This window comes from Pristiophorus japonicus, chromosome 1 (assembly GCF_044704955.1).
Source record: "Pristiophorus japonicus isolate sPriJap1 chromosome 1, sPriJap1.hap1, whole genome shotgun sequence".
Classification (NCBI taxonomy): Eukaryota; Metazoa; Chordata; class Chondrichthyes; family Pristiophoridae; genus Pristiophorus; species Pristiophorus japonicus.
The window spans coordinates 540169656-540196308 of NC_091977.1; the positions used below are offsets into that span (position 1 = coordinate 540169656).

General features: G+C 47.4%; 1 protein-coding gene across 3 annotated transcripts in view; it reads right to left on the reverse strand.

Moving 5' to 3' along the window:
* The window catches only part of impact (impact RWD domain protein), a 100618-nt gene that overhangs the window by 43490 nt on the left and 30475 nt on the right, over nt 1-26653 (reverse strand). For all 3 annotated transcript variants that reach the window (XM_070896756.1, XM_070896748.1, XM_070896761.1), the window contains one exon: nt 24537-24631. In XM_070896756.1, the coding sequence (XP_070752857.1) occupies nt 24537-24631 (95 nt within the window). The remainder of the gene's footprint in view (nt 1-24536; nt 24632-26653) is intronic.

Here is a 26653-nt window from a genome sequence, read left to right on the forward strand (position 1 = left end):
AGTCCGGTCGGAGGCAATAGAATTTTTCCGCAAGTACCTGGTGGTACCGGAGGAGCGTGGGATTCCGGTGGGGAGGCCTTCTCTTCCCGCGCTGCGCAGCGCGCTCCCGTCCTCCAGGTTCTCACAGAGACGGTGCAGTCACGCGTGACTGCTCAGCCAATCAGGTACAGGTTAGATGCGGGAAGAATGTTCCCGATGTTGGGGAAGTCCAGAACCAGGGTTCACAGTCGAAGGATAAGGGGTAAGCCATTTAGGACCGAGATGAGGAGAAACTTCTTCACTCAGAGAGTTGTTAACCTGTGGAATTCCCGACCGCAGAGAGTTGTTGAGGCCAATTCATTGGATATATTCAAGAGGGAGTTAGATATGGCCCTTACGGCTAAAGGGATCAAGGGGTATGGAGAGAAAGCAGGAAAGGGGTACTGAGGTGAATGATCAGCCATGATCTTATTGAATGGTGGTGCAGGCTCGAAGGGCCGAATGGCCTGCTCCTGCACCTATTTTCTATGTTTCTATGTTTCTATTCCACAGCTTTCTCATTAATAGCAATGGGAACTTCATATCTATCAGTTCTCAGTGCTATTAATGGGGGGAAAAAAACCCAAACACACTAACACCAATTAAAAAATAAAAAATACATACCTCACATAATTAAAATTAAAGTTAATAAATGTTATGTATGTAAACTTTACTAGTGTGTAAGACTTGCCACCAGGGAGCGCACCTGTGGGAGACCCAGTGGTCACCTGCACACCCTGGGCAAGCAAGTATAAAAGGCAGACTACCATGCTGCTTCCTCACTCTGGAGTTACAATAAAGATCACACAGTTTGAGCTTACAGCACACAGTCTTGTGGAGTTATTCTGAACATAACAAATATTTTGAGAAAAAAAAATGCAGTTTTTAAAAAGTTTTTTTAATTATGGTTTAAAATAAACTTAACGTGGTGAGCAGGGTTTTTAAAAATAGTGTATTTTTAATTTTATTTTTTATGTTTTAAGTGTGTTTTAAAACTCGTACACCTGTAACAGTAGGCTATGTGCCTGCTTTTATCAGGAGCAAGATTTTTGCCGGGCAAGATATGGGTAAATTCCGCAATCTTGCCCGTGCAAATGTCCTCGCTCTCGAGATACGGAGGATCGGTTGAGCTCCAGCTTCACGGATCGGAACAGCCGGTTTTCAGCGCACGCACTTTGCGTACGCACCCCGGGGAGGCTGGAATTTCTGGGCCATTATTTCCACTAATGGTTTAATTGTACAATTAGAGCGCTATTAATCAACAGATTAGTTCATCTGTTTTCAGGGGTATTGGTTGAGGGGCAAATGCTTCCTACGACACCCATTAAAGCCTTCCGCACACTCTTCGTTTAATCGCACCTCAGTAACTTTTACGGTCCTCCGCAGAGGTAGATAGCACCTCGGTTTAATGTTTCATCCGAAAGACGGCATCTCTGACAATGTCGTCTTCTCTCAGTACGGCATTGAAGTACCAAACTGGATTATGTACTCGACGCTAGGACTAGAAACATAGAAAAATAGGTGCAGGAGTAGGCCATTCGGCCCTTCGAGCCTGCACCGCCATTCAATAAGATCATGGCTGATCATTCCCTCAGTACCCCTTTCCCGCTATCTCTCCATACCCCTTGATCCCTTTAGCCGTAAGGGCCATATCTAATTCCCTCTTGAATATATCCAGTGAACTGGCATCAACGACTCTCTGCGGCAGAGAATTCCACAGGTCAACAACTCAGTGATCTCTCATCCTTCTAAACTCCAGTGAATAAAGGCCCAGTTGATCCAGTCTCTCCTCATATGACAGTCCAGCCATCCCTGGAATCAGTCTGTGAACCTTCGCTGCACTCCCTCAATAGCAAGAACGTCCTTCCTCAGATTCGGAGACTAAAACTGAACACAATATTCCAGGTGAGGCCTCACTAAGGCCCTGTACAACTGCAGTAAGACCTCCCTGCTCCTGTATTCAAATCCCCTAGCTATGAAGGCCAACATACCATTTGCCTTCTTCACTGCCTGCTGTACCTACAAGCCTAATTTCAGTGACTGATGAACCATGACCCCCAGGTCTCGTTGCACCTCTCCTTTTCCTAATCTGCCGCCATTCAGATAATATTCTGCCTTCGTGTTTTTGCCCCCAAAGTGGATAACCTCACATTTATCCACATTATACAGCATCTGCCATGTATTTGCCCACTCGCCTAACCTGTCCAAGTCACTCTGCAGCCTCTTAGTGTCCTCCTCACAGCTCACACCACCACCCAGCTTAGTGTCATCTGCAAACTTGGAGATATTACACTCAATTCCTTTGTCCAAATCATTCATATATATTGTAAAGAGCTGGGGTCCCAGCACTGAGTCCTGCGGCACTCCACTAGTCACTGCCTGCCATTCTGAAAAGGACCCATTTATCCCTACTCTCTGCTTCCTGTCTGTCAACCAGTTCTCTATCCACGTCAGTACATTGCCCCCAATACCATGTGCTTTGATTTTGCACACCAATCTCTTGTGTGGGACCTTGTCAAAAGCCTTTTGAAAGTACAAATATACCACATCCACTGGTTCTCCCTTGTCCACCCTACTAGTTACACATCCTCAAAAAATTCCAGAAGATTTGTCAAGCATGATTTCCCTTTCATAAATCCATGCTGACTTGGACCAATCCTGTCACTGCTTTCCAAATGCGCTGCTATTTCATCCTTAATGATTGATTCCAACAGTTTCCCCACTACTGATATCAGGCTAACCGATCTATAATTACGCATTTTCTCTCTCCCTCCTTTTTAAAAAATTGATGTTACATTAGCAACCCTCCAGTCCATAGGAACTGATCCAGAGTCGATAGATTGCTGGAAAATTACCAATGCATCCACTATTTCGAGGGCCACTTTCTTTAGTACTCTGGGATGTAGACTATCAGGCCCTGGGGATTATCGGCCTTCAATCCCGTCAATTTCCCTAACACAATTTCCCACCTAATAAGGATATCCTTCAGTTCCTCCTTCTCACTAGACCCTCGGTCCCCTAGTACATCCGGAAGGTTATTTGTGTCTTCCTTTGTGAAGACAGAACCGAAGTACTTGTTCAATTGGTCTGCCATTTCTTTGTTCCGCATTATAAATTTACCTGATTCTGACTGCAAGGGACCTACGTTTGTCTTCACTAATCTTTTTCTCTTCACATATCTATAGAAGCTTTTGCAGTCAGTTTTTACGTTTCCGGCAAGCTTCCTCTCATATTTTATTTCCCCCCTCTTAATTAAACCCTTTGTCCTCTTCTGCTGAATTCTAAATTTTTCCCAGTCCTCCGGTTTGCTGCTTTTTCTGGCTAATTTGTATGCCCTCTTCCTTGGATTTAACACTATCCTAATTTCCCTTGTTAGCCATGGTTGAGCCACCTTCCCAGTTTTAATTTTACTCCAGGCGGGGATGTACAATTATTGAAGTTCATCCATGTGATTTTTAAATATTTGCCATTGCCTATCCACCGTCAACTCTTTAAGTGTCATTTGCCACTCTATTCTAGCCAATTCACGTCTCATACCGTCAAAGTTACTGTTCCTTAAGTTCAGGACCCGAGTTTCTGAATTAACTTTGTCACTCTCCATCTTAATAACAAATTTTACCATATTATGGTCACTCTTCCCCAAGGGGTCTCGCACAACAAGATTGCTAATTAGTCCCTTCTCATCACACATCACCCAGTCTAGGATGGCAAGCTCTCTGGTTGGTTCCTTGATATATTGGTCTAGAAAACCATCCCTAATACACTCCAGGAAATCCTCCTCCACCGTATTGCTACCAGTTTGGTTAGCCCAATCAATATGTAGATTAAAGTCGCCATGATTACTGCTGTACCTTCATTGCACAGATCCCTTATTTCTTGTTTGATGCTGTCCCCAACCTCACTACCACTATTCGGTGGCCTGTACACAACTCCCACTAGCGTTTTCTGCCCTTTGGTATTCCGTAGCTCCACCCATACCGATTCTACATCATCCAAGCTAATGTCCTTCCTTACTATTGCATTAATTACCTGTTTCACCAGCAATGCCACCCCACCTCCTTTTCCTTTCTGTCTATCCTTCCTAAATGTTGAATACCCCTGGGTGTTGAGTTCCCAGCCTTGGTCACCCTGGAGCCATGTCTCCGTGATGCCAATCACATCGTATCCGTTAACTGCATCTGCGCAGTTAATTCGTCCACCTTATTCCGAATACTCCTCACATTGAGGCACAGAACCTTCAGGCTTGTCTTTTTAAACACACTTTTCCCCTTTAGAATTTTGCTGTAAAATGGCCCTTTTTGTTTTTTGGCTTGGGTTTCTCTGCCCTCCACTTTTACTTTTCTTCTTTCTATCTTTTGCTTCTGCCCCCATTTTGCTTCCCTCTGTCTCCCTGGATAGGTTCCATCCACCTGCCATATTAGTTTAACTCCTCCCCAACAGCACTAGCAAACACTCCCCCTAGGACATTGGTTCCTGTCCTGCCTAGGTGCAGACCGTCCGGTTTGTACTGGTCCCACCTCCCCCAGAACCGGTTTCAATGTCCCAAGAATTTGAATCCCTCCCTGCTGCACCACTGCTCAAGCCACGTATTCATCTGAGCTATCCTGCGATTCCTACTCTGACTAGCATGTGACACTGGTAGTAATCCTGAGATCACTACTTTTGAGGTCCTACTTTTTAATTTAACTCCTAGCTCCCTAAATTCGTCTCGTAGGACCTCATCCCGTTTTTTACCGATATCGTTGGTACCTATATTTACCACGTCAACTGGCTGTTCACTCTCCCTTTTTAGAATGTCCTACACTCGCTCCGAGACATTCTTGACCCTTACACCAGGGAGGCAACATACCATCCTGGAGTCTCGGTTGCGGCCACAGAAACATCTATCTATTCCCCTTACAATTGAATCCCCTATCACTATCGCTCGCCCACTCTTTTTCCTGCCCTCCTGTGCAGCAGAGCCAGCCACGGTGCCATGAACTTGGCTGCTGCTGCCTTCGCCTGATGAGTCATCCCCCTCAACAGTACTCAAAACGGTGTATCTGTTTTGCAGGGGCATGACCGCAGGGGATCCCTGCACTACCTTCCTTGCACTGCTCTTCCTGTTGGTCTTCCATTCCCTATCTGGCAGTGCACCCTTTACCTGCGGTAAGACCAACTCACTAAATGTGCTATTCACGTCATTCTCAGCATCGTGGATGCTCCAAAGTGAATCCACCCGCAGCTCCAGTGCCGCAATGCGGTCCGTCAGGAGCTGCAGGCGGATACACTTCCCGCACACGTAGTCGTCAGGGACACCGGAAGCGTCCCCGAGTTCCCACATAGTACAGGAGGAGCATAACACGTGTCAGAGCTCTCCTGCTATGACTTAACCCTTGGATTAACTTAATTGGGCAACAACAATGTTAAAAGGTTACTTACTGATAAAGAAAAAGAAAAACTACTCACCAATCACCAGCCAATCACTTACCCCCTTGGCTGTGACGTCACCTTTCGATTTCTTTTTACGTCTTTTCTGCCTTCTCTCCCTGCTGCAGCTGCACAAGCTGGGCCTTTATAGGCCTCACCCACGCTGCTGCTCTGCCTCTCGACTGCCGCCAACTCCCGCTGGGCCTTTATAGGCCTCTCGCCGACTGCTCCCGCCTCTCGACTGCCTCCGACTAGGGGGGGCATAGTCTCAGGATAAGGGGTCGGCCATTTAGGACTGAGATGAGGAGGAATTTCTTCACTCAGAGGGTGGTGAATCTCTGGAATTCTCTACCCAGGAGAACTGTGAATGCTCAGTCGTTGAGTAAATTCAAGGTTGAGATCGCTAGATTTTTGGATATTAAGGGAATCGAGGGATATGGGATCAGGTGGGAAAGCGTTGAGGTCGACGATCTCATTGATTGGCGGAGCAGGATCGAAGGGCGTACTCCTAATTCTAATGTTCTTATTTGCCAAGTCAATCTATAAATGCGCAAATTCTCAAAATAAATTTGTTTTTGCATTTTTACAAATCTACCTTTAATGGAAATAAATTACCCGGAATATTTAATGATGTATTATGTGCAGTCAGCTCTTTAAGTCTCAGAGATAAGCGCACTTTTCATTAGGTCTCTAATTGGCTGCTTTTCACCCTCCATTTTCTGACTTTTTTACAACTTCATAAATTATACAAAAGGTTCCAATTCTAAATGGACATAAAAGTATTCATGAAGCACCGAAAGCAGCTTTAATCATGGCAAACCTCCTTTGATTCCGAAGGCCTAATTTGATCTCTTACCATCATTATGAATTAATGCAAAAAGCAAGGATGCAAATGTCAAATTAATGTCGTATGGGTTGCACTAAGCGAGGAGAAATTAGAATGTCTTTTCAAATCAAAAAGTTCTTAAAGAGCTCATAAAATATCAATTAAATTCTCTTTGTTTAGAAGGCCTTCTTTGCAATAATAAACACGTTTTCATCATCTCTTAACTCATTACCAAACTCATTAGCAAAACATTTATTCTACGCAAATTCTCAAAATAAATTGGTTTTTTGCATTTTTACAAATCTAACTTTAATGGAAATGAAATTTGTATAATTTCAAACGTTTGTGGAAATAACAAATGGCCAAAGTTTCCAAAAGGAGCATTTTACGGATCACAGAATGACAGGGCACAGCAGGAGGCTACTCGGCCCATCGTGTCTGTGCTGACTATTAGTGCCACTCTTACCCCACCGAGCTATCCAATTAGTCCCATGCTCCATACCCCATCCACCCACCCAGCTAGCTAGCTATCCAATTAGCTCCGCGTGGCCAGAGGAAACGTTACAGGGACACCCTCAAAGCCTCCTTGATAAAGTGCAACATCCCCACCGACACCTGGGAGTCCCTGGCCAAAGACCAGTCCGCCCTAAGTGGAGGAAGTGCATCCGGGAGGGCGCTGAGCACCTCGAGTCTCGTCGCCGAGAGCATGCAGAAACCAAGCGCAGGCAGCGGAAGGAGCGTGCGGCAAACCAGACTCCCCACCCACCCTTTCCCTCAACCACTGTCTGTCCCACCTGTGACAGAGACTGTAATTCCCGTATTGGACTGTTCAGTCACCTGAGAACTCACTTTTAGAGTGGAAGCAAGTCTTCCTTGATTCCGAGGGACTGCCTGTGATGATGGATCCAATTAGTCCCACTATCTCCACGCCCTCGTCCACCCCCAGCACTCCCTGCTCTTTCCCCACAGACCTGAAAATTTTTGTCCTTCAATTATTTATCCAATTCCTCTTTTGAAAGTTACTATCGAATCTGGTACACTCATAATAAAAGGATGAAACTGAGTACTGTGTATAATGAGCAAGTGTGACGAGCTTAGCTCCTTTAATAAGACTCCAGAGTGCAGGTACCTCGTGGGTGGCCTGCTTATATACCGTGCTCCCAAGGGATGCTGGGATCCCTTGGGACTCCAACAGGTAGGCTCTCTGGTAGTCAGGTGTTACACAGGTTAGAAGGGGTTAAATACGTAACAGAATCTGCATCCACCGCCCTTTCAGGCAGCGCGTTCATAACGTCAGCAGTGACTCAGTGGGCAGCACTCTCGCTGCTGAGACAGAAGGTCGTGGGTTCAAGTCTCACTCTAGGGACTGGAGCACATAAATCTAGGCTGACACTCCCAGTGCAGCGCCGAGGGAGCGCCGCACTGTCGGAGGGGCAGCGCCGAGGGAGCGCCGCACTGTCGGAGGGGCAGCACCGAGGGAGCGCCGCACTGTCGGAGGGGCAGTACTGAGGGAGTGCCGCACTGTCGGAGGGGCAGCACCGAGGGAGTGCCGCACTGTCGGAGGGGCAGCACCGAGGGAGCGCCGCACTGTCGGAGGGGCAGCACCGAGGGAGCGCCGCACTGTCGGAGGGGCAGCACCGAGGGAGCGCCGCACTGTCGGAGGGGCAGTACTGAGGGAGTGCCGCACTGTCGGAGGGGCAGCACCGAGGGAGTGCCGCACTGTCGGAGGGGCAGTACTGAGGGAGCGCCGCACTGTCGGAGGGGCAGTACTGAGGGAGCGCCGCACTGTCGGAGGGGCAGTACTGAGGGAGCGCCGCACTGTCGGAGGGGCAGTGCCGAGGGAGCGCCGCACTGTCGGAGGGGCAGCGCCGAGGGAGCGCCGCACTGTCGGAGGGGCAGCGCCGAGGGAGCGCCGCACTGTCGGAGGGGCAGCGCCGAGGGAGCGCCGCACTGTCGGAGGGGCAGCGCCGAGGGAGCGCCGCACTGTCGGAGGGGCAGCGCCGAGGGAGCGCCGCACTGTCGGAGGGGCAGCGCCGAGGGAGCGCCGCACTGTCGGAGGGGCAGCGCCGAGGGAGCGCCGCACTGTCGGAGGGGCAGCGCCGAGGGAGCGCCGCACTGTCGGAGGGGCCATCTTTTGGATGAGACGTTAAACCGAGGCCCCGTCTGCTCTCTCAGGTGGTCACAAAAGATCCCATGACACAATTGCGAAGAGCAGGGGAGTTATCCCCGATGTCCGGGGCCAATATTTATCCCTCAATCAGCATCACTAAAAACAAATGATCTGGTCATTATCACATTGCTGTTTGTGGGAGCTTGCTGTGCGCAAATTAGCTGCCGCTTTTCCCACATTACAACAGTGACTACACTCCAAAAAGTACTTCATTGGCTGTAAAGCGCTTTGAGAGGCCCAATGTTTGTGAAAGGCGCTATATAATTATTGAATGGCGGAGCAGGCTCAAGGGGCCGAATGGCGTACTCCTGCTTCTATTTCTTATATTCTAATGTTCTCCTGCATCGTTACCTCTGGTGCCCCCACCCCCCCCCCCCCCCCTCAGGATCTATCCTTGGCCCCTCCTATTTCTCATCTATATGCTGCCCCTTAGCGACATCATCCGAAAACACTGATGCACCTCCACTTCTACCTCACCACCACTTCTCTCCACCCATCCTCGGTCCCTAAATTGTCAGACTGCTTGTCCGACATCCAGTACTGGATTATCAGAAATTTTCTCCAATTGAATATTGGGAAGACAGAAGCCATTGTTTCCGGTCCCCGCCACAAACTCTGTTCCCCAGCCACTGACTCCATCCCTCTCCCCAACTCCTGTCTGAGGCCGAACCAGACTGTTCACAACCTTGGTGTCATATCTGACCCTGAAATGAGCTTTCTACCACATAGCCACAGCATAACTAAGACCGCTTATTCCCACCTCCACCCTTGCCTCAGCTCATCCGCTGCTGAAGCCCTCACCCATGCCTTTGTTACCTCTAGACTTCACTATTCCAATGCACCCCTGGCTGGCCTCCCACATTCTACCCGACGTAAACCAGAGGTGATCCAAAACCCAGCTGCTTGTGTCCGAACTCGCACCAAGTCCCGCTCACCCATCACCTTCTTGTGCCCACTGACCTACATTGGCTCCCGGTTAAGCAACACCTCAATTTTAAAATTCTCCTCCCGCTGCCCCCTCTCTCTCTCCTCCTTCATGACGTTTTTTAAAACCTACCCCTTTGATGAAGCTTTTGGTCACCTGCCCTAATATCTCCTTACTTGACAAATTTTGTTTGATAATCGCACCAGTACTATATAACTATAAGTTGTTGTTGTTATGTATGTGTGTAAATTAGTAGAAATGCAAGGAAACTACGCTAAAGCTTTATACATCACTGGTAAGGCCCCAGCTGGAGTATTGTGTCCAATTCTGGGCGCCACACTTTAGGAAGGATGTGAAGGCCTGGCAGAGGGTGCGGAGGAGATTGACCAGAATGGTTCTAGGGATGAGGGACTTCAGTTGCGTGGGGAGACTGGAGAAGCTGGGGTTGTTCTCCTTGGAGCAGAGAAGGCTAAGGGGGGGGATTTGATTGAGGTGTTCAAAATCATGACAGGTTTAGATAGAGTAAATCGGGAGACACTGTTCCCAGGGGCAGGAGGGTCGGTAACCAGGGGGACACAGATTTAAAGATCATCGGCAAAACAACCAGAGGGGGAGTTTTTTTTTAAATAAACTCAGCGAGTTGTTGTGATCGGGAACACGCTGCCTGAAAGGGTGGTGGAAGCAGATTCAATAGTAACTTTCAAACGGGAAGTGAACACTTGAAAAGGAGAAATTTGCAGAGGTATAGGGAAAGAGCAGGGGGGAGTGGGACTAATTGGATCGCTCTTTCACAGAGCCGGCACAGGAACGATGGGCAGAATGGCCTACCGCTATGTTGTAAGATTCTAAGATTCTATAAACAGTATCTCATCATCATCATCATCGGCAGTCCCTCGGAATCGAGGAAGACTTGCTTCCACTCCCAAAGCGAGTCCTTTGGTGGCTGAACCGGCCAATACGAGAGCCACAGGCCCTGTTCCAGGTGGGACAGATAGTCGTCGAGGGAAGGGGTGGGTGGGGCTGGTTTGCCGCGCGCTCCTTCCGCTGCCTGCGCTTGACCTCTTCACGCCCTTTGCTTTGAGACTCGAAGAGCTCAGCATCCTCCCATAGAAACATAGAAAATAGGTGCAGGAGTAGGCCATTCGGCCCTTCGAGCCTGCACCACCATTCAATAAGATCATGGCTGATCATTCACCTCAGTACCCCTTTCCTGCTTTCTCTCCATGCCCTTTGATCCCTTTAGCCGTGAGGGCCACATCCAACTCCCTCTTGAATATATCCAATGAACTGGCATCAACAACTCTCTGCTGCAGGGAATTTCACAGGTTAACTCCTCATCTCAGTCCTAAATGGCCTACCCCTTATCCTAAAACTGTGTCCCCTGGTTCTGGACTTCCCCAACATCGGGAACATTCTTACCGCATCTAACCTGTCCAATCCCGTCAGAATTTTATGTTTCTATGAGATCCCCTCTCATCCTTCTAAACTCCAGTGTATAAAGGCCCAGTTGGTCCAGTCTGTCCTCATATGTCAGGCCTGCCATCCCTGGAATCAGTCTGGTGAACCTTTGCTGCACTCCCTCAATAGCAAGAACATCCTTCCTCAGATTAGGAGACCAAAACTAAAAACACATTATTCCAGGTGAGGTCTCACCAAGACCCTGTACAATTGCAGTAAGACCTCCCTGCTCCTATACTCAAATGCCCTCGCCATGAAGGCCAACATGCCATTTGCCTTCTTCACCGCCTGCTGTACCTGCATGCTGACTTTCAATGACTGATGAACCATGACACCCAGGTCTCGTTGCACCTCCTCTTTTCCTAATCTGCCGCCATTCAGGTAATATTCTGCCTTCGTGTTTTTGCCACCAAAGTGGATAACCTCACATTTATCCACATTATACAGCATCTGCCATGCATTTGCCCACTCACCTAACCTGTCCAAGTCATCCTGCAGCCTCTTAGCGTCCTCCTCGCAGCTCACACCGCCACCCAGCTTAGTGTCATCTGCAAACTTGGAGATATTACACTCAATTCCTTCATCCAAATCATTGATGTATATTGTAAAGAGCTGGGGTCCCAGCACTGAGCCCTGCGGCACTCCACTAGTCACTACCTCCCATTCCAAAAAGGATCCGTTTATCCTAACTCTCTGCTTCCTGTCTGCCAACCAATTCTCGACCCACGCCAGTACATTACCCCCAATACCATGTGCTTTGATTTTGCACACCAATCTCTTGTGGACCTAGTCAAAGGCTTTTTGGAAGTCCAAATACACCACATCCACTGGTTCTCCCTTGTCCAATCTACTAGTTACATCCTCAAAAAATTCCAGACGATTTGTCATGCATGATTTCCCTTTCATAAATCCATGCTGACTTGGACCGATCCTGTCACTGCTTTCCAAATACGCTGCTATTTCATCTTTAATAATTGATTCCAACATTTTCCCCACTACTGATGTCAGGCTAACCGGTCTATAATCACCCGTTTTCTCTCTCCCTCCTCCTTTTTTTTAAAAAGTGGTGTTACATTAGCTACCCTCCAGTCCATAGGAACTGATCCAGAGTCGATAAACTGTTGGAAAATGATCACCAATGCATCCACTATTTCGAGGGCCATTTCCTTAAGTACTCTGGGATGCAGACAATCAGGCCCCGGGGATTTATCGGCCTTCAATCCCATCAATTTCCCCAACACAATTTCCCACCTAATTAGGATATCCTTCAATTCCTCCTTCTCACTCGACCCTCGGTCCCCTAGTACATCCGGAAGGTTATTTGTGTCTTCCTTCGTGAAGACAGAACCAAAGTATTTGTTCAATTGGCCTGCCATTTCTTTGTTCCCCATTATAAATTCACCCAAGTCCGACTGCAAGGGACCCAAGTTTGTCTTCACTACTCTTTTTCTCTTCACATATCTAAAGAAGCTTTTGCTGTCCATTTTTATATTCCCGGCAAGCTTCCTCTTGTACTCTATTTTCCCCCTCCTAATTCAACCCTTTGTCCTCCTCTGCTGAATTCTAAATTTCTCCCAGTTCTCTGGTATGCTGCTTTTTCTGGCCAATTTATATGCCTCTTCCTTGGATCTAATACTATCCTTAATTTCCCTTGTTAGCCACGGTTGAGCCACCTTCCCAGTTTTATTTTTACTCCAGACAGGGATGCACAATTGTTGAAGTTCATCCATGTGATCTATAAATGTTTCCCATTGCCTATCTACCGTCAACCTTTTAAGTATCAGTCGGCAGTCTATTCTAGCCAATTCATGCCTCATGCTGTCGAAGTTAGCTTTTATTAAGTTCAGCACCCTAGTTTCTTAATAAAGAATTCTACCATATTATGGTCACCCTTCCCCAAGGACCTAGCACAACAAGATTGCTAATTAGCCCCTTATCATTACACATCACCCAGTCTAGGATGGCTAGCTCTCTAGTTGGTTCCTCGACATGTTGGTCAAGAAAATCATCCCTAATACACTCCAGGAAATCTCCTCCACCGCATTGCTACCAGTTTGGTTAGCCCAATCAATATGTAAATTAAAGTCGCCCATGATAACTGCTGTACCTTTATTGCACACATTCCTTATTTCTTGTTTGATGCTGTCCCCAACCTCACTACTACTGTTTGGTGGTCTGTACACAACTCCCACTAGCGTTTTCTGCCCTTTGGTATTCCACAGCTCTACCCATACAGATTCCACATCATCCAGGCTAATGTCCTTCCTTACTATTGTATTAATTTACTCTTCAACCAGCAACGCCACCTCACCTCCTTTTCCTTTCTGTCGATCCTTTCTAAATATTGAATACCCCTGGATGTTGAGTTCCCAGCCTTGGTCACCCTGGAGCCATGTCTCCGTGATGCCAATTACATCATATCCATTAACTGCTATCTGCGCAGTTAATTCGTCCACCTTATTCCGAATACTCCCCGCATTGAGGCACAGAGCCTTCAGGCTTGTCTTTTTAACACACTTTGCCCCTTTAGAATTTTGCTGTAATGTGGCCCTTTATTTTTGCCTAGGATTCTCTGCCCTCCACTTTTACTATTCTCCTTTCTATCTATTGCCTGTCTCCCTTTTACTTCCCTCTGTCTCCCTGCATAGGTTCCCATCCCCCTGCCATATTAGTTTAACTCCTCCCCAACAGCACTAGCAAACACTCCCCCTCGGACATTGGTTCCTGTCCAGGTGCAAACCGTCCAGTTTGTACTGGTCCCACCTCCCCCAGAATCGGTTCCAATGTCCCAGGAATTTGAATCCCTCCCTTCTGCACCACTCCTCAAGCCACGTATTCATCGGAGCTATTCTGAGATTCCTACTCTGACTAGCACGTGGCACTGGTAGCAATCCTGAGATTACTACTTTTGAGATCCTACTTTTTAATTTAGCTCCTAGCTCCCTAAATTCATCTCGTAGGACCTCATCCCATTTTTTACCTATATCGTTGGTACCTATATGCAGCACGACAACTGGTTGTTCACCCTCCCTTTTTAAAATGCCCTGTACCCGCTCCGAGATATCCTTGACCCTTGCACCAGGGAGGCAACATACCATCCTGGAGTCTCGGTTGCGGCCGCAGAAACGCCTATCTATTCCCCTTACAATTGAATCCCCTATCACTATCGCTCTCCCACTCTTTTTCCTGCCCTCCTGTGCAGCAAAGCCAGCCACGGTGCCATGAACTTGGCTGCTGCTGCCCTCCCCTGATGAGTCATCCCCCTCAACAGTAATCAAAGCAGTGTATCTGTTTTGCAGGGGGATGACCGCAGGGGACCCCTGCACTACTCTTCCTGTTGGTCTTCCATTCCCTATCTGGCTGTGTAGCCTTTACCTGCGGTGTGACCAACTCACTAAACGGGCTATTCACGTCATTCTCAGCATCGTGGATGCTCCAGAGTGAATCCACCCGCAGTTCCAGTGCCACAACGCGGTCCGTCAGGAGCTGCAGGCGGATACACTTCCCGCACACGTAGTCGTCAGAGACACCGGAAGCGTCCCTGACTTCCCACATAGTACAGGAGGAGCATAACACGTGTCCGAGCTCTCCTACCATGACTTAACCCTTAGATTAACCTAATTGGGCAACAATGTTAAACGGTTACTTACTGCTAAAGAGAGAAAAAGAAAAAGAAAAAGAAAAACTACTTACCAATCACCAGCCAATCACTTACCCCCTTGGCTGTGACGTCAACTTTTGATTTCTTTCTACTACTTTTTTTGCCTTCTCTCCCTGCTGCAGCTGCACAAGCCATGCCTCCTCCGACGCGTTGGGCCTTTTTATAGGCCTCAGCGACACACCTCCCGAGCCTCTCCACGCACCTGGAACTCCCAAATGCTCTTCCTCCACTTAGGGCGGTCTTTGGCCAGGGACTCCCAGGTGTCGGTGGGGATGTCGCATTTTATCAGGGAGGCTTTGAGGGTGTCCCGGTAACGTTTCCTCTGCCCACCTTTGACTCGTTTACCATGAAGGAGCTCCGCATAAAGCATTTCCATAAAGCAGTACCTTAACCTCTGTGTTCAAACCCCTACATCCCCAAAAGCGTCCTAACAAGAACATAAGAAATCGGAGCAGAAGTCGGCTACCACACATAAGAGCACAATGGAACGATGAACTTTAAGCAACAGTAAGAAACCCTCCCCCGACTCCCAGGATGAAAATCTCAATAAATCTCCAGTGTCAAAACGGCACTGTGCTTTAGATTTCCCAGAAGGTTTCCGATTTGCGGAGGAGATGCCCGAGGAAAGCTGCCTGCCTTGCATGTCCTTGGTAACCGCTTGCGAGATTCTGATTTTAACCCCGTGGGGTTTAGCCCCGTGAGACGGCGGCAGCAATTGCTCAGCGCAGCCAAAGCTATAAAGTCAGCCTTCGAATTTGCTGCTGCCCCTAGAGCCTTCTCTCGTGGCAGGCACGCAGCTGGAGTTTAAGGGGACGTTTAACCAGGTCGGTTTAAGAGCTTTCCTGGCATGCTGGCCAATCTTCATCATCACAGGCAGTCCCTCGGAATCGAGGAAGACTTGCTTCCACTCTAAAAGTGAGTTCTCAGGTGACTGAACAGTCCAATACGGGAATTACAGTCTCTGTCACAGGTGGGACAGACAGTGGTTGAAGGAAGGGTGGGTGGGACTGGTTTGCCGCACGCTACTTCCGCTGCCTGCGCTTGGTTTCTGCACGCTCTCGGCGACGAGACTCGAGGTGCTCAGCACCCTCCCGGATACACTTCCTCCACTTAGGGCGGTCTTTGGCCAGGGACTCCCAGGTGTCGGTGGGGATGTTGCACTTTATCAGGGAGGCTTTGAGGGAGTCCTTGTAACGTTTCTTCTGGCCACCTTTGGCTCACTTGTCATGTAGGAGTTCAGAGTAGAGCGCTTGCTTTGGGAGTCTAGTGTTGGGGCATGTGGACAATGTGGCCTGCCCAACGGAGCTGGTCGAGTGTGCTCAGTGCTGCAATGCTGGGGATGTTGGCCTGATCGAGGACGCTAACGGTGGTGCATCTGTCCTCCCAGGGGATTTGCAGGGTCTTGCGGAGACATCATTCGTTCGACTGGCGCCAACCCAAAGTATGCGTGTTGTTAAAACTGGTCATTTCCCCTCATTCGCTGTTCGTGGGATCTTGCTGTGAAAACAAATAGGCTGTGGGGTTTGCCAACAAAACGGTGACTAGACGTAAAAATGAAGTAACTGGATGAGCGGAATTTGTTTTATTAAATGCAGCGAGTTGTCAAAAGGTGCATGGATGGGCACTTAAAGTGCCGGAACCTGCAGGGCTACGGACCTAGAGCTGGTAATTGGGATTAGACTGGATAACCTTTTGTTGGCCGGCGCATATACGATGGTAAGTACTGCAGGGAATCGAATACAGCCAGGGTGATCTCCTGGACTAGTTTCGATCACCTGGATGGGTCGGAGAGGAATTTTCCCAGATTTCTTTTCCCAATTGGCCTGGGTTTTTATCTGGTTTTTGCCTCTCCCAGGAGATCACACGGCTCCGGTTGGGGTGGAGTGTAGAATGTTTCAGTGTAAGGGGTGTCGCAGTTGTGTGGGGCGGACTGGTTGGGCCGGGTGCTCTTTGCCTTTCCATCATTGTTCATTGGTTTATATGTAGCCTTCAGGGCTGCTGACCGAGGGCCGTGCGGCTCTTTGTCGGCCGGCGCGGACACGATGGGCCAAAATGGCCTCCTTCTACGCTGTAAATTTCTATGTTTTTATGTTTCTATGTTATGAATTGAAAGGGCGGTGGGAGCAGATTCGATAGTAACTTTCAAAAGGGAATCGGATAAATACCCGAGGGGGAAAAATGAGCAGGGCTGTGGGGGGAGCGAGACTGATTGGATCGCTGAGCCGGCACGGGAACGATGGGCCGAAGGGCCTCCTTCTTCCGTGCTGTCCGATTCTATGAAGCACCCAGTCATATTCCGAGAACACGGTAAGACACTATGGGTTGAACTTTCACCTTCATTTCAGGGGAGTTTCTCGGCGATACAGCTGTTTTTGGGAGAGAAACCGCCCGGCGAAAGTATCTCCCTAATTACTTTTTGAATGGTATCGCCCAAATCTCGAAACGCCCGCCGGGACTAAACTGTCGATGAAAATCGCCAGGGCACGAGTTTGGCCTGAACGGAAGCCCGTCCAGATCGCCGAGGGAACCGCCCTGTGAAAGCTGCTTAAACAGGGCAGTAGAAACACAGAAACACAGAAAATAGGTGCAGGTGTAGGCCATTCGGCCCTTCTAGACTGCACTGCCATTCAATGAGTTCATGGCTGAACATGCAACTTCAGTACCCCATTCCTGCTTTCTCACCATACCCCTTGATTCCCCTAGTAGTAAGGACTTCATCTAACTCCTTTTTGAATATATTTAGTGAATTGGCCTCAACAACTTTCTGTGGTAGAGAATTCCACAGGTTCACCACTCTCTGGGTGAAGAAGTTTCTCCTCATCTCAGTCCTAAATGGCTTACCCCTTATCCTTAGACTGTGACCCCTGATTCTGGACTTCCCCAACATTGGGAACATTCTTCCTGCATCTAACCTGTCTAAACCCATCACAATTTTAAACGTTCCTATGAGATTCCCTCTCATTCTTCTGAACTCCAGTGAATACAAGCCCCGTTGATCCAGTCTTTCTTGATATGTCAGTCCCGCCATCCCGGGAATCAGTCTGGTGAACCTTCGCTGCACTCCCTCAATAGCAAGAATGTCCTTCCTCAGGTTAGGAGACCAAAACTGTACACAATACTCCAGGTGTGGCCTCACCAAGGCCCTGTACAACTGTGGCAACACCTCCCTGCCCCAGTACTCAAATCCCCTCGCTATGAAGGCCAACATGCCATTTGCTTTCTTAACCGCCTGCTGTACCTGCATGCCAACCTTCAATGACTGATGTACCATGACACCCAGGTCTCGTTGCACCTCCCCTTTTCCTAATCTGTCACCATTCAGATAATAGTCTGTCTCTCTGTTTTTACCACCAAAGTGGATAACCTCACATTTATCCACATTATACTTCATCTGCCATGCATTTGCCCACTCACCTAACCTATCCAAGTCACTCTGCAGCCTCATAGCATCCTCCTCGTAGCTCACACTGCGACCCAACTTAGTGTCATCTGCAAATTTGGAGATACTACATTTAATCCCCTCGTCTAAATCATTAATGTACAATGGTAGGTGAGTACTCTACAAAGGAAGGCAAGTTAAAGGTTCATTTATTCATTTTGTTTTAATTGTAAAATGGCAATTAACTGTAAAACTAACTTGGGAATGTTTTTTTAACTTTATATATTTTTTTTGTGAAAATTAAAAAAAAATTTTCTCCTCCCTAGGTCCAACCGCAGCCCTGGACTAAATTTTAACTAAAATTTTAAGACCCGCCCGTTTCACTTAGTTTCGTCTTTAACCGCCGAGAGTATTAGTGCAAGATCCATTTTCTCGCCGGGCAATTATTTTTTAGCTTAATTGTGGAAATTCTCACCAGCGTTACTTGCAAAACGTTAGCGGTTTTTCTGGGCAGGCTATCGGGCGTTGAGGGGCTCTGGGGAAAGTGTAGCCCTCTGTAAATGCACAATTCTTTCTTTATGATGTCAGTTCAAAGTGAAATCAGCAAAAAACACATTCTTGGGACAGTTGAGGGGATGTGGAATGCCCATCCAGAGAGCTGTTGACACTCAGTCGTTGAGTGCATACATGAGAACATAAGAAATAGGAGCAGGAGTCGGCCATACGGCCCCTCGAGCCTGCTCCGCCATTTAATACCATCATGGCTGATCCGATCATGGACTCAGGTCCACTTCCCTGCCCGCTCCCTATAACACTTGGCTCCCTTATCGCTCAAAAATCTGTCTATCTCCACCTTAAATATATTCAATGTCATGGCTTCCACAGCTCTCTCAGGCAGCAAATTCCACAGATTTACAACCCTCAGAAGAAATTCCTCCTCATCTCAGTTTTAAATGGGCGGCCCCTTATTCTAAGATCATGCCCCCTAGTTCTAGTCTCCCCCATCAGTGGAAACATCCTCTCTGCATCCACCTTGTCAAGCCCCCTCATAATCTTATACGTTTCGATAGGATCACCTCTCATTCTTCTGAATTCCAATGAGTAGAGGCCCAACCTCCTCAACCTTTCCTCATAAGTCAACCCCCTCATCTCCAGAATCAATCTAGTGAACCTTCTCTGAACTGCCTCCAAAGCAAGTATATCCTTTCGTAAATATGGAAACCAAAACTGCACGCAGTACTCCAGGTGTGGCCTCACCAATACATCAAAACAGAGGTCGATAATTTTTGGGGGACTAAGGGAATTGAGGATATGGGGATAGCGCGGGAAGGTGGAGTTGAGGTAGAAGATCAGCCATGATCTTGTTGGGAGGCGGAGAAGGTTCAAGGGGCCGAATGGCCCACTCCTGCTCCTAACTCTTATGCGTGGGCATTGCAGGCCAGGACAGGAGCGATGGTTGAGCGGGACTCGGTGCTCCGGATGAGCTGAAGTTCAGAGAATGGATGATGGGTGGTTGGCCAGGGGAGCGTTGGAACAGCCAATTCTGGGGGTGACAAAGGGCACGGACTCAGGATTCCGCATTGGAGGGCTGAAGCTGGGGCAGAGAAGGGCGAGATTACAGAGGCGGTCTTAGTGATGGAGAGGATAAGGGGTCAGAAGCCACAGAAAGAACCCTTTCATTCAGCTGATTGTGACTGATTTCCTCAAATTGATGATTAGATCTCGTGAGCATCCAACTCTGGTTCAGTTGTACCATTGCTTCATTCACCACCTCAACTGCTCACTGCCCCTCCCTCTCTCTTCACTACTTCATCCCAAGCATCGCTTAAACTGCAATACTTTCGTTTCCAACATCTCACCACAACTCAATTTTCCACCCCACTTAAAATCCTCCAAAACCTCTTTGATCCTTATAAACGTTAATCTCTCACCACAAACCCTACTGTCGCAAAGCCTCCCTGATAAAGTACAACATCCCCACCGACACCTGGGAGTCTCTGGCCAAAGACCGCCCTAAGTGGAGGAAGTGCATCCGGGAGGGCGCTGAGCACCTCGAGTCTCGTCGCCGAGAGCGTGCAGAAAGCAAGCGCAGGCAGCGGAAGGAGCGTGCGGCAAACCAGACTCCCCACCCACCCTTTCCTCCAACCACTGTCTGTCCCACCTGTGACAGAGACTGTAATTCCCGTATTGGACTGTTCAGTCACCTGGGAACTCATGTTTAGAGGGAAGCAAGTCTTCCTCGATTCCAAGAGACTGCCTATGATGATGATGTCGCAATGCCACAACACGTTCAATTGCCTTATACAACGTACCTTCCCAACTCTCCATCAACAATACCACGAGGGGCCCTACCATTGTAGGAGGTCGCCATTCGGCCCATCGTGCTGGCTCTTTGAAACAGCGATCCAATTAGTCCCACTCCCCCTGCTCTTTCCCCACAGCCCTGCTAATTTTTCCTGTTCGAAGTATTTATCTAATTCCTGTTTGAAAGTTACTATTGAATCTGCTCCCGCTGCCCTCTCAGGCAGCGCGTTCCCGATCACAACAACTCGCTGCGTAAAAACATTCTCATCTCCCCCTCTGGTTCTTTTGCTACTTACCTTAAATTTGTGTCCCCCTGGTTACCGACCCTGCAAATTTTTCCTTTTCAAGTAAATATCCAATTAGAACTTAAAACATAAGAAATAGGAGGAGAAGGCCATACGGCCCCTCGAGCCTGCTCCACCATTTAATACGATCATGTCTGATCCGATCATGGACTCGGATCCACTTCCCTGCCCGCTCCCCATAACTCCTTATCGGTTAAGAAACCGTCTATCTCTGTCTTAAATTTATTCAATGTCCCGGCTTCCACAGCTCTCTGAGGCAGCGAATTCAACAGATTTACAACCCTCAGAAGAAATTCCTCCTCATCTTTGTTTTAAATGGGCGGCCCCTTATTCTAAGATTATGCCCCCTAGTTCTCGTCTCTCCTATCAGTGGAACATCCTCTCTGCATCCACCTTGTCAAGCCCCCTCATAATCTTACACGTTTCGATACGATCACCTCTCATTCTTCTGCATTCCGATGAGTCGAGGCCCAACCTACTCAACCTTTCCTCATAAGTCAACCCCCTCATGTCTGGAATCAACCTTGTGAACCTTTTCTGAACTGCCTCTAAAGCAAGTATATCCTTTTGCAAATATGGAAACCAAAACTGTAAGCAATATCCAAGGCGAGTTTTTGCTAGTGCTGTTGGGGAAGATTTAAATTAATATGGCAGGGGGATGGGAACCAATGCAGGGAGACAGAGGGAACCAAAAAGGAGACAAAAGCAAAAGACAGAAAGGAGATGAGTAAAAGTGGAGGGCAGAGAAACCCAAGGCAAAAAACAAAAAGGGCCACTGAATGTAAAGGGGCTGCAGGAGGGGTCTAAACTAAAAATCATCGTTTAAAAACTAGTATTAAAACATTCTACCCAAACACACGCAGCATTCGAAATAAAGTAAATGAGTTGACGGCACAAATCATTACAAATGGGTATGATTTGGTGGCCATTACAGAAACGTGGTTGCAGGGTGGCCAAGACTGGGAATTAAACAAACAGGGGTATCTGACGATTCGGAAAGATAGACAAGAAGGGAAAGGAGGTGGGGTAGCTCTGTTAATAAAGGATGATATCAGGGCAGTTGTGAGAGACGATATTGGCTCTAATGAACAAAATGTTGAATCATTGTGGGTGGAGATTAGAGATAGTAAGGGGAAAAAGTCACTGGTGGGCGTAGTTTATAGGCCCCCAAATAATAACTTCACGGTGGGGCGGGCAATAATCAAGGGAATAATGGAGGCATGTGAAAAAGGAACGGCAGTAATCATGGGGGATTTTAATCGACATATCGATTGGTCAACTCAAATCGCACGGGGTAGCCTGGAGGAGGAATTCATAGAATGCATACGGGATTGTTTCTTAGAACAGTATGTAACAGAACCTACAGGGAGCAAGCTATCTTAGATCTGGTCCTGTGTAATGAGACAGGAAAAATAAACGATCTTCTAGTAAAAGATCCTCTCAGAATGAGTGATCACAGTATGGTTGAATTTGTAATACAGATTGAGGGTGAGGAAGTTGTCTCAGAAACGAGCGTACTATGCTTAAACAAAAGGGGCTACAGTGGGATGAGGGCAGAGTTGGCTAAAGTAGACTGGGAACACAGACTAAACGGTGGCACAATTGAGGAACAGTGGAGGATTTTAAGGAGCTCTTTCATAGTGCTCAACAAAAATATATTCCAGTGAAAAAAAAGGGCGGTGAAAGAAGGGATAACCAGCCATGGATAACCAAGGAAATAAAGGAGAGTATCAAATTAAAAACCAAGGCGTATAAGGTGGCCAAGGTTAGTGGGAAAATAGAAGATTGGGAAAATTTTAAACGACAGCAAAGCAATAAAGAAAGGAAAGATAGATTACGAAGGTAAACTTGCACAAAACATAAAAACGGATAGTAAAAGCTTTTACAGATATATAAAACGGAAAAGAGTGACTAAAGAGTGACTAAAGTAAGTGTTGGTCCCTTAGAAGATGAGAAGGGGGATTTAATAATGGAAATGTGGAAATTGCTGAGACCTTAAACAATTATTTTGCTTCAGTCTTCACAGTGGAAGACACAAAAACCATGCCAGAAATTGCTGGTCACGGGAATGTGGGATGGGAGGACCTTGAGACAATCACTATCACTAGGGGGGTACTGCTGGACAGGCTAATGGGACTCAAGGTAGACAAGTCCCCTGGTCCTGATGAAATGCATCCCAGGGTATTAAAAGAGATGGCGGAAGTTATAGCAGATGCATTCGTTATAATCTACCAAAATTCTCTGGACTCTGGGGAGATACCAGCGGATTGGAAAATAGCTAATGTAACGCCTCTGTTTAAAAAAGGGGGCAGACAAAAGGCAGGTAACTGTAGGCCGGTTAGTTTAACATCTGTAGTGGAGAAAATGCTTGAAACTATTAAGGAAGAAATAGCGGGACATCTAGATAGGAATAGTGCAATCAAGCAGATGCAGCATGGATTCATGAAGGGGAAATCATGTTTAACTAATTTACTGGAATTCTTTGAGGATATAACGAGCATGGTGGATAGAGGTGTACCGATGGATGTGGTGTATTTAGATTTTCAAAAGGCATTCGATAAGGTGCCCCACAAAAGGTTACTGCAGAAGATAAAGGTACGCGGAGTCAGTGGAAATATATTAGCATGGATAGAGAATTGGCTGGCTAACAGAAAGCAGAGAGTCGGGATAAATGGGTCCTTTTCAGGTTGAAAATCGGTGGTTAGTGGTGTGCCACAGGGATCGGTGCTGGGACCACAACTGTTTACAATATACATAGATGACCTGGAAGAGGGGACAGAGTGTAGTGTAACAAAATTTGCAGATGACACTAAGATTAGTGGGAAAGCAGGTTGTGTAGAGGACACGGAGAGGCTGCAAAGAGATTTAGATAGGTTAAGCGAATGGGCTAAGGTTTGGCAGATGGAATACAATGTCGGAAAGTGTGAGGTCATCCACCTAGGGGAAAAAAAACAGTAAAAGAGGGAATATTATTTGAATGGGGAGAAATTACAACATGCTGCGGTGCAGAGGGACCTGGGGGTCCTTGTGCATGAATCCCAAAAAGTTAGTTTGCAGGTGCAGCAGGTAATCAGGAAGGCGAATGGAATGTTGGCCTTCATTGCAAGAGGGATGGAGTACAAAAGCAGGGAGGTCCTGCTGCAACTGTATAGGGTATTGGTGAGGCTGCACCTGGAGTACTGCGTGCAGTTTTGGTCACCTTTCTTCAGGAAGGATACACTAGCTTTGGAGGGGGTACAGAGACGATTCACTAGGCTGATTCCGGAGATGAGGGGGTTACCTTATGATGATAGATTGAGTAGACTGGGTCTTTACTCGTTGGAGTTCAGAAGGATGAGGGGTGATCTTATAGAAACATTTAAAATAATGAAAGGGATAGACAAGATAGAGGCAGAGAGGTTGTTTCCACTGGTAGGGGAGACGAGAACTAGGGGGCACAGCCTCAAAATACAGGGGAGCCAATTTAAAACCGAGTTGAGAAGGAATTTCTTCTCCCAGAGGGTTGTGAATCTGTGGAATTCTCTGCCCAAGGAAGCAGTTGAGGCTAGCTCATTGAATGTATCCAAGTCACAGATAGATAGATTTTTAACCAATAAGGGAATTAAGGGTTACGGGGAGCCATGATCTTGTTGAATGGCGGAGCAGGCTCGAGGGGCTAGATGGCCTACTCCTGTTCCTAATTCTTATGTTATGTTCTTATGTATTCCAGGTGTGGCCTCACCAATACCCTGTACAGTTGTAGCAGAACTTCCCTGCTTTTATACTCCATCCCCCTTGCATTAAATGCCAAGATTCCATTGGCCTTCCTGATCACTTGCTGTACCTGCATACTATACTTTTGTGTTTCATGCACCAGGACCTCCAGGTCCCTCTGTACTGCAGCACGTTGCAATTTTCCTCTTTAAATAATAACTTGCTTGTTTCTGCCAATGTGCATCACCTCACACGTTCCAATATTATACTCCATCTGCCAATTTTTCTTGCTAATCAAGTAGTTAAGTAAAATAAGATTTTCTGAATACCTAAAACTTCCCTCCCCCCTTTTTGAAAATACCTCTCGCCAATTTCCAGCGGCACTAACCTGTTTTGGCATCACTACAGGAGCAAGATGTGCCTGAAATGTACTCCTCCGATCTGTGATTGGCTCCCCATGGGTCACTGGCGGTAGTTGTTCATCTGGAAGTTGATAAAAGAGTCACGCAATGAGTCACATGTAAAACTGTGTTTCTGTTACGTGCATTGTGCTGTCGAAGCACTGACCACACTCGACCAGCTCCGCTGGGCAGGGCCACATTGTCCGCATGCCCCACACAAGACTCCCAAAGCAAGCGCTCGACTCTGAACTCCTTCACGGCAAGCGAACCACAGGTGGGCAGAGGAAACGTTACAAGGACACCTTCAAAGCCTCCCTGATAAAGTGCAACTTCCCACCGACACCTGGGAGTCCCCGGCCAAAGACCGCCCTAAGTGGAGGAAATGCATCCGGGAGGGCGCTGAGCACCTCGAGTCTCGTCGCCGAGAGCATGCAGAAAACAAGCGCAGGCAGCGGAAGGAGCGTGCGGCAAACCAGTCCCACCCTCCCTTACCCTCAACCACTGTCTGTACCACCTGTGACAGAGACTGTAATTCCCATATTGGACTGTTCAGTCACCTGAGAACTCACTTTTAGAGTGGAAGCAAGTCTTCCGCGATTTAGAGGGACTGCCTATGATTGCAGTCACTCTTGGCGGGGTTGACAGGGTAAATGCTGGGAGGATGTATATTTCGAGAGAGAAAGAATGGAAAAGAATGGGAAGTTATGCTAAACCTGTATCAAACCTTGGTTAGACCACACTTGAAGTACTGCGTACAGTTCTGGTCACCATATTATGAAAAGGATATAGAGGCAATTGAGAGGGCGCGGAGAAGATTTACAAGGATGATACCAGCAACGTGAGGGTTTTACCTATCAGGAAAGGATGAACTGGCTGGGTCTCTTTTCTCTTGACCTGATAGAGGTCTATAAAATGATGAAAGGTTTTGATAGAGTGGATAGAGAGAGAATGTTTCCACTTGTGGGGAAGAGCATAACTAGGGGGCCATCAATATAAGATAGTCATCCAGAAATCCAATGGGGAATTCAGGAGAAACTTCTTTACCCAGAGAGCGGTGAGAATGTGGAACTCGCTGCCACAGGGAGGGGTTGAGGCGAATAGTATCGATGCATTTAAGGGGAAGCTGGATAAACATATGAAGGAGCGGGGAATAGAGGGTTATGCTGATAGAGTTAGATGAGGAAAGACGGGAGGAGGCTCGAGTGGAGCATAAATGCCGGCATGGACTGGTTGGGCCGAATGGCCTGGCCCAGAAATTCCTCGAGGTCGTCCCATGGACAAAGCACTGTAGAATAGAAATAAAATGCGCACTTACCTTAAGCTGTGAGGCCCGCTTGAGATCCCGGTCCTGAGGCCTCTCGTGACTGCGCCTCGCAGCGCGTGCAAGTCAGGACGTCCGCAGGAGTCATGTGGGCCTGGACACCCAATCACAGGTAAGTATTTTCTCATTCATAGTAACAAGAGATTCATAAGTTACAAATCTCCTATTACTATGAATGAGAAAAACCCAAAATGCACAAACACTACATAAAACATTTAAAAAACATCTCACACAATACACTAATAGAAATTAAAGTGGTTAGAAATGTTTTTTTTTAAAAAAGAAAAATAATTTGCCGATCTTTTAAAAAGTTAGGGTTAGGGTTTACAACAACATGACCTGACATAAATGATTTTTTTAGATGTTATTTTAATCATGTTTGATATGTTTTAAAACTCTTACACCTGTAACAGTAGGCTATGCTCCTGCTTTTATCAGGTGCAAGAGTTTTGAGGCCATTTGCTGGGCAAGATATGGGTAAATCCCGCAATCTTGCTTGTGCAAATGTCCTCGCTCCAGAGATACGGTGGATCTGTCGAGCTCCAGCTTGACGGATCGGAAAAGCCGGTTCTCAGTGCATGCACATTGTGCGTTGAAAACGGCTTTTCCGATGCCTTCCCGGGTCCACAGAACATAAGAGCATAAGAAATAGGAGCAGGAATAGGCCATCCGGCCCCTCGAGCCTGCTCCGCCATTTAATACAATCATGGCTGATCCGATCATGGACTCAGCTCCACTTCCCTGCCCGCTCCCCATTATTCCCTTATCACTTAAGAAACTGTC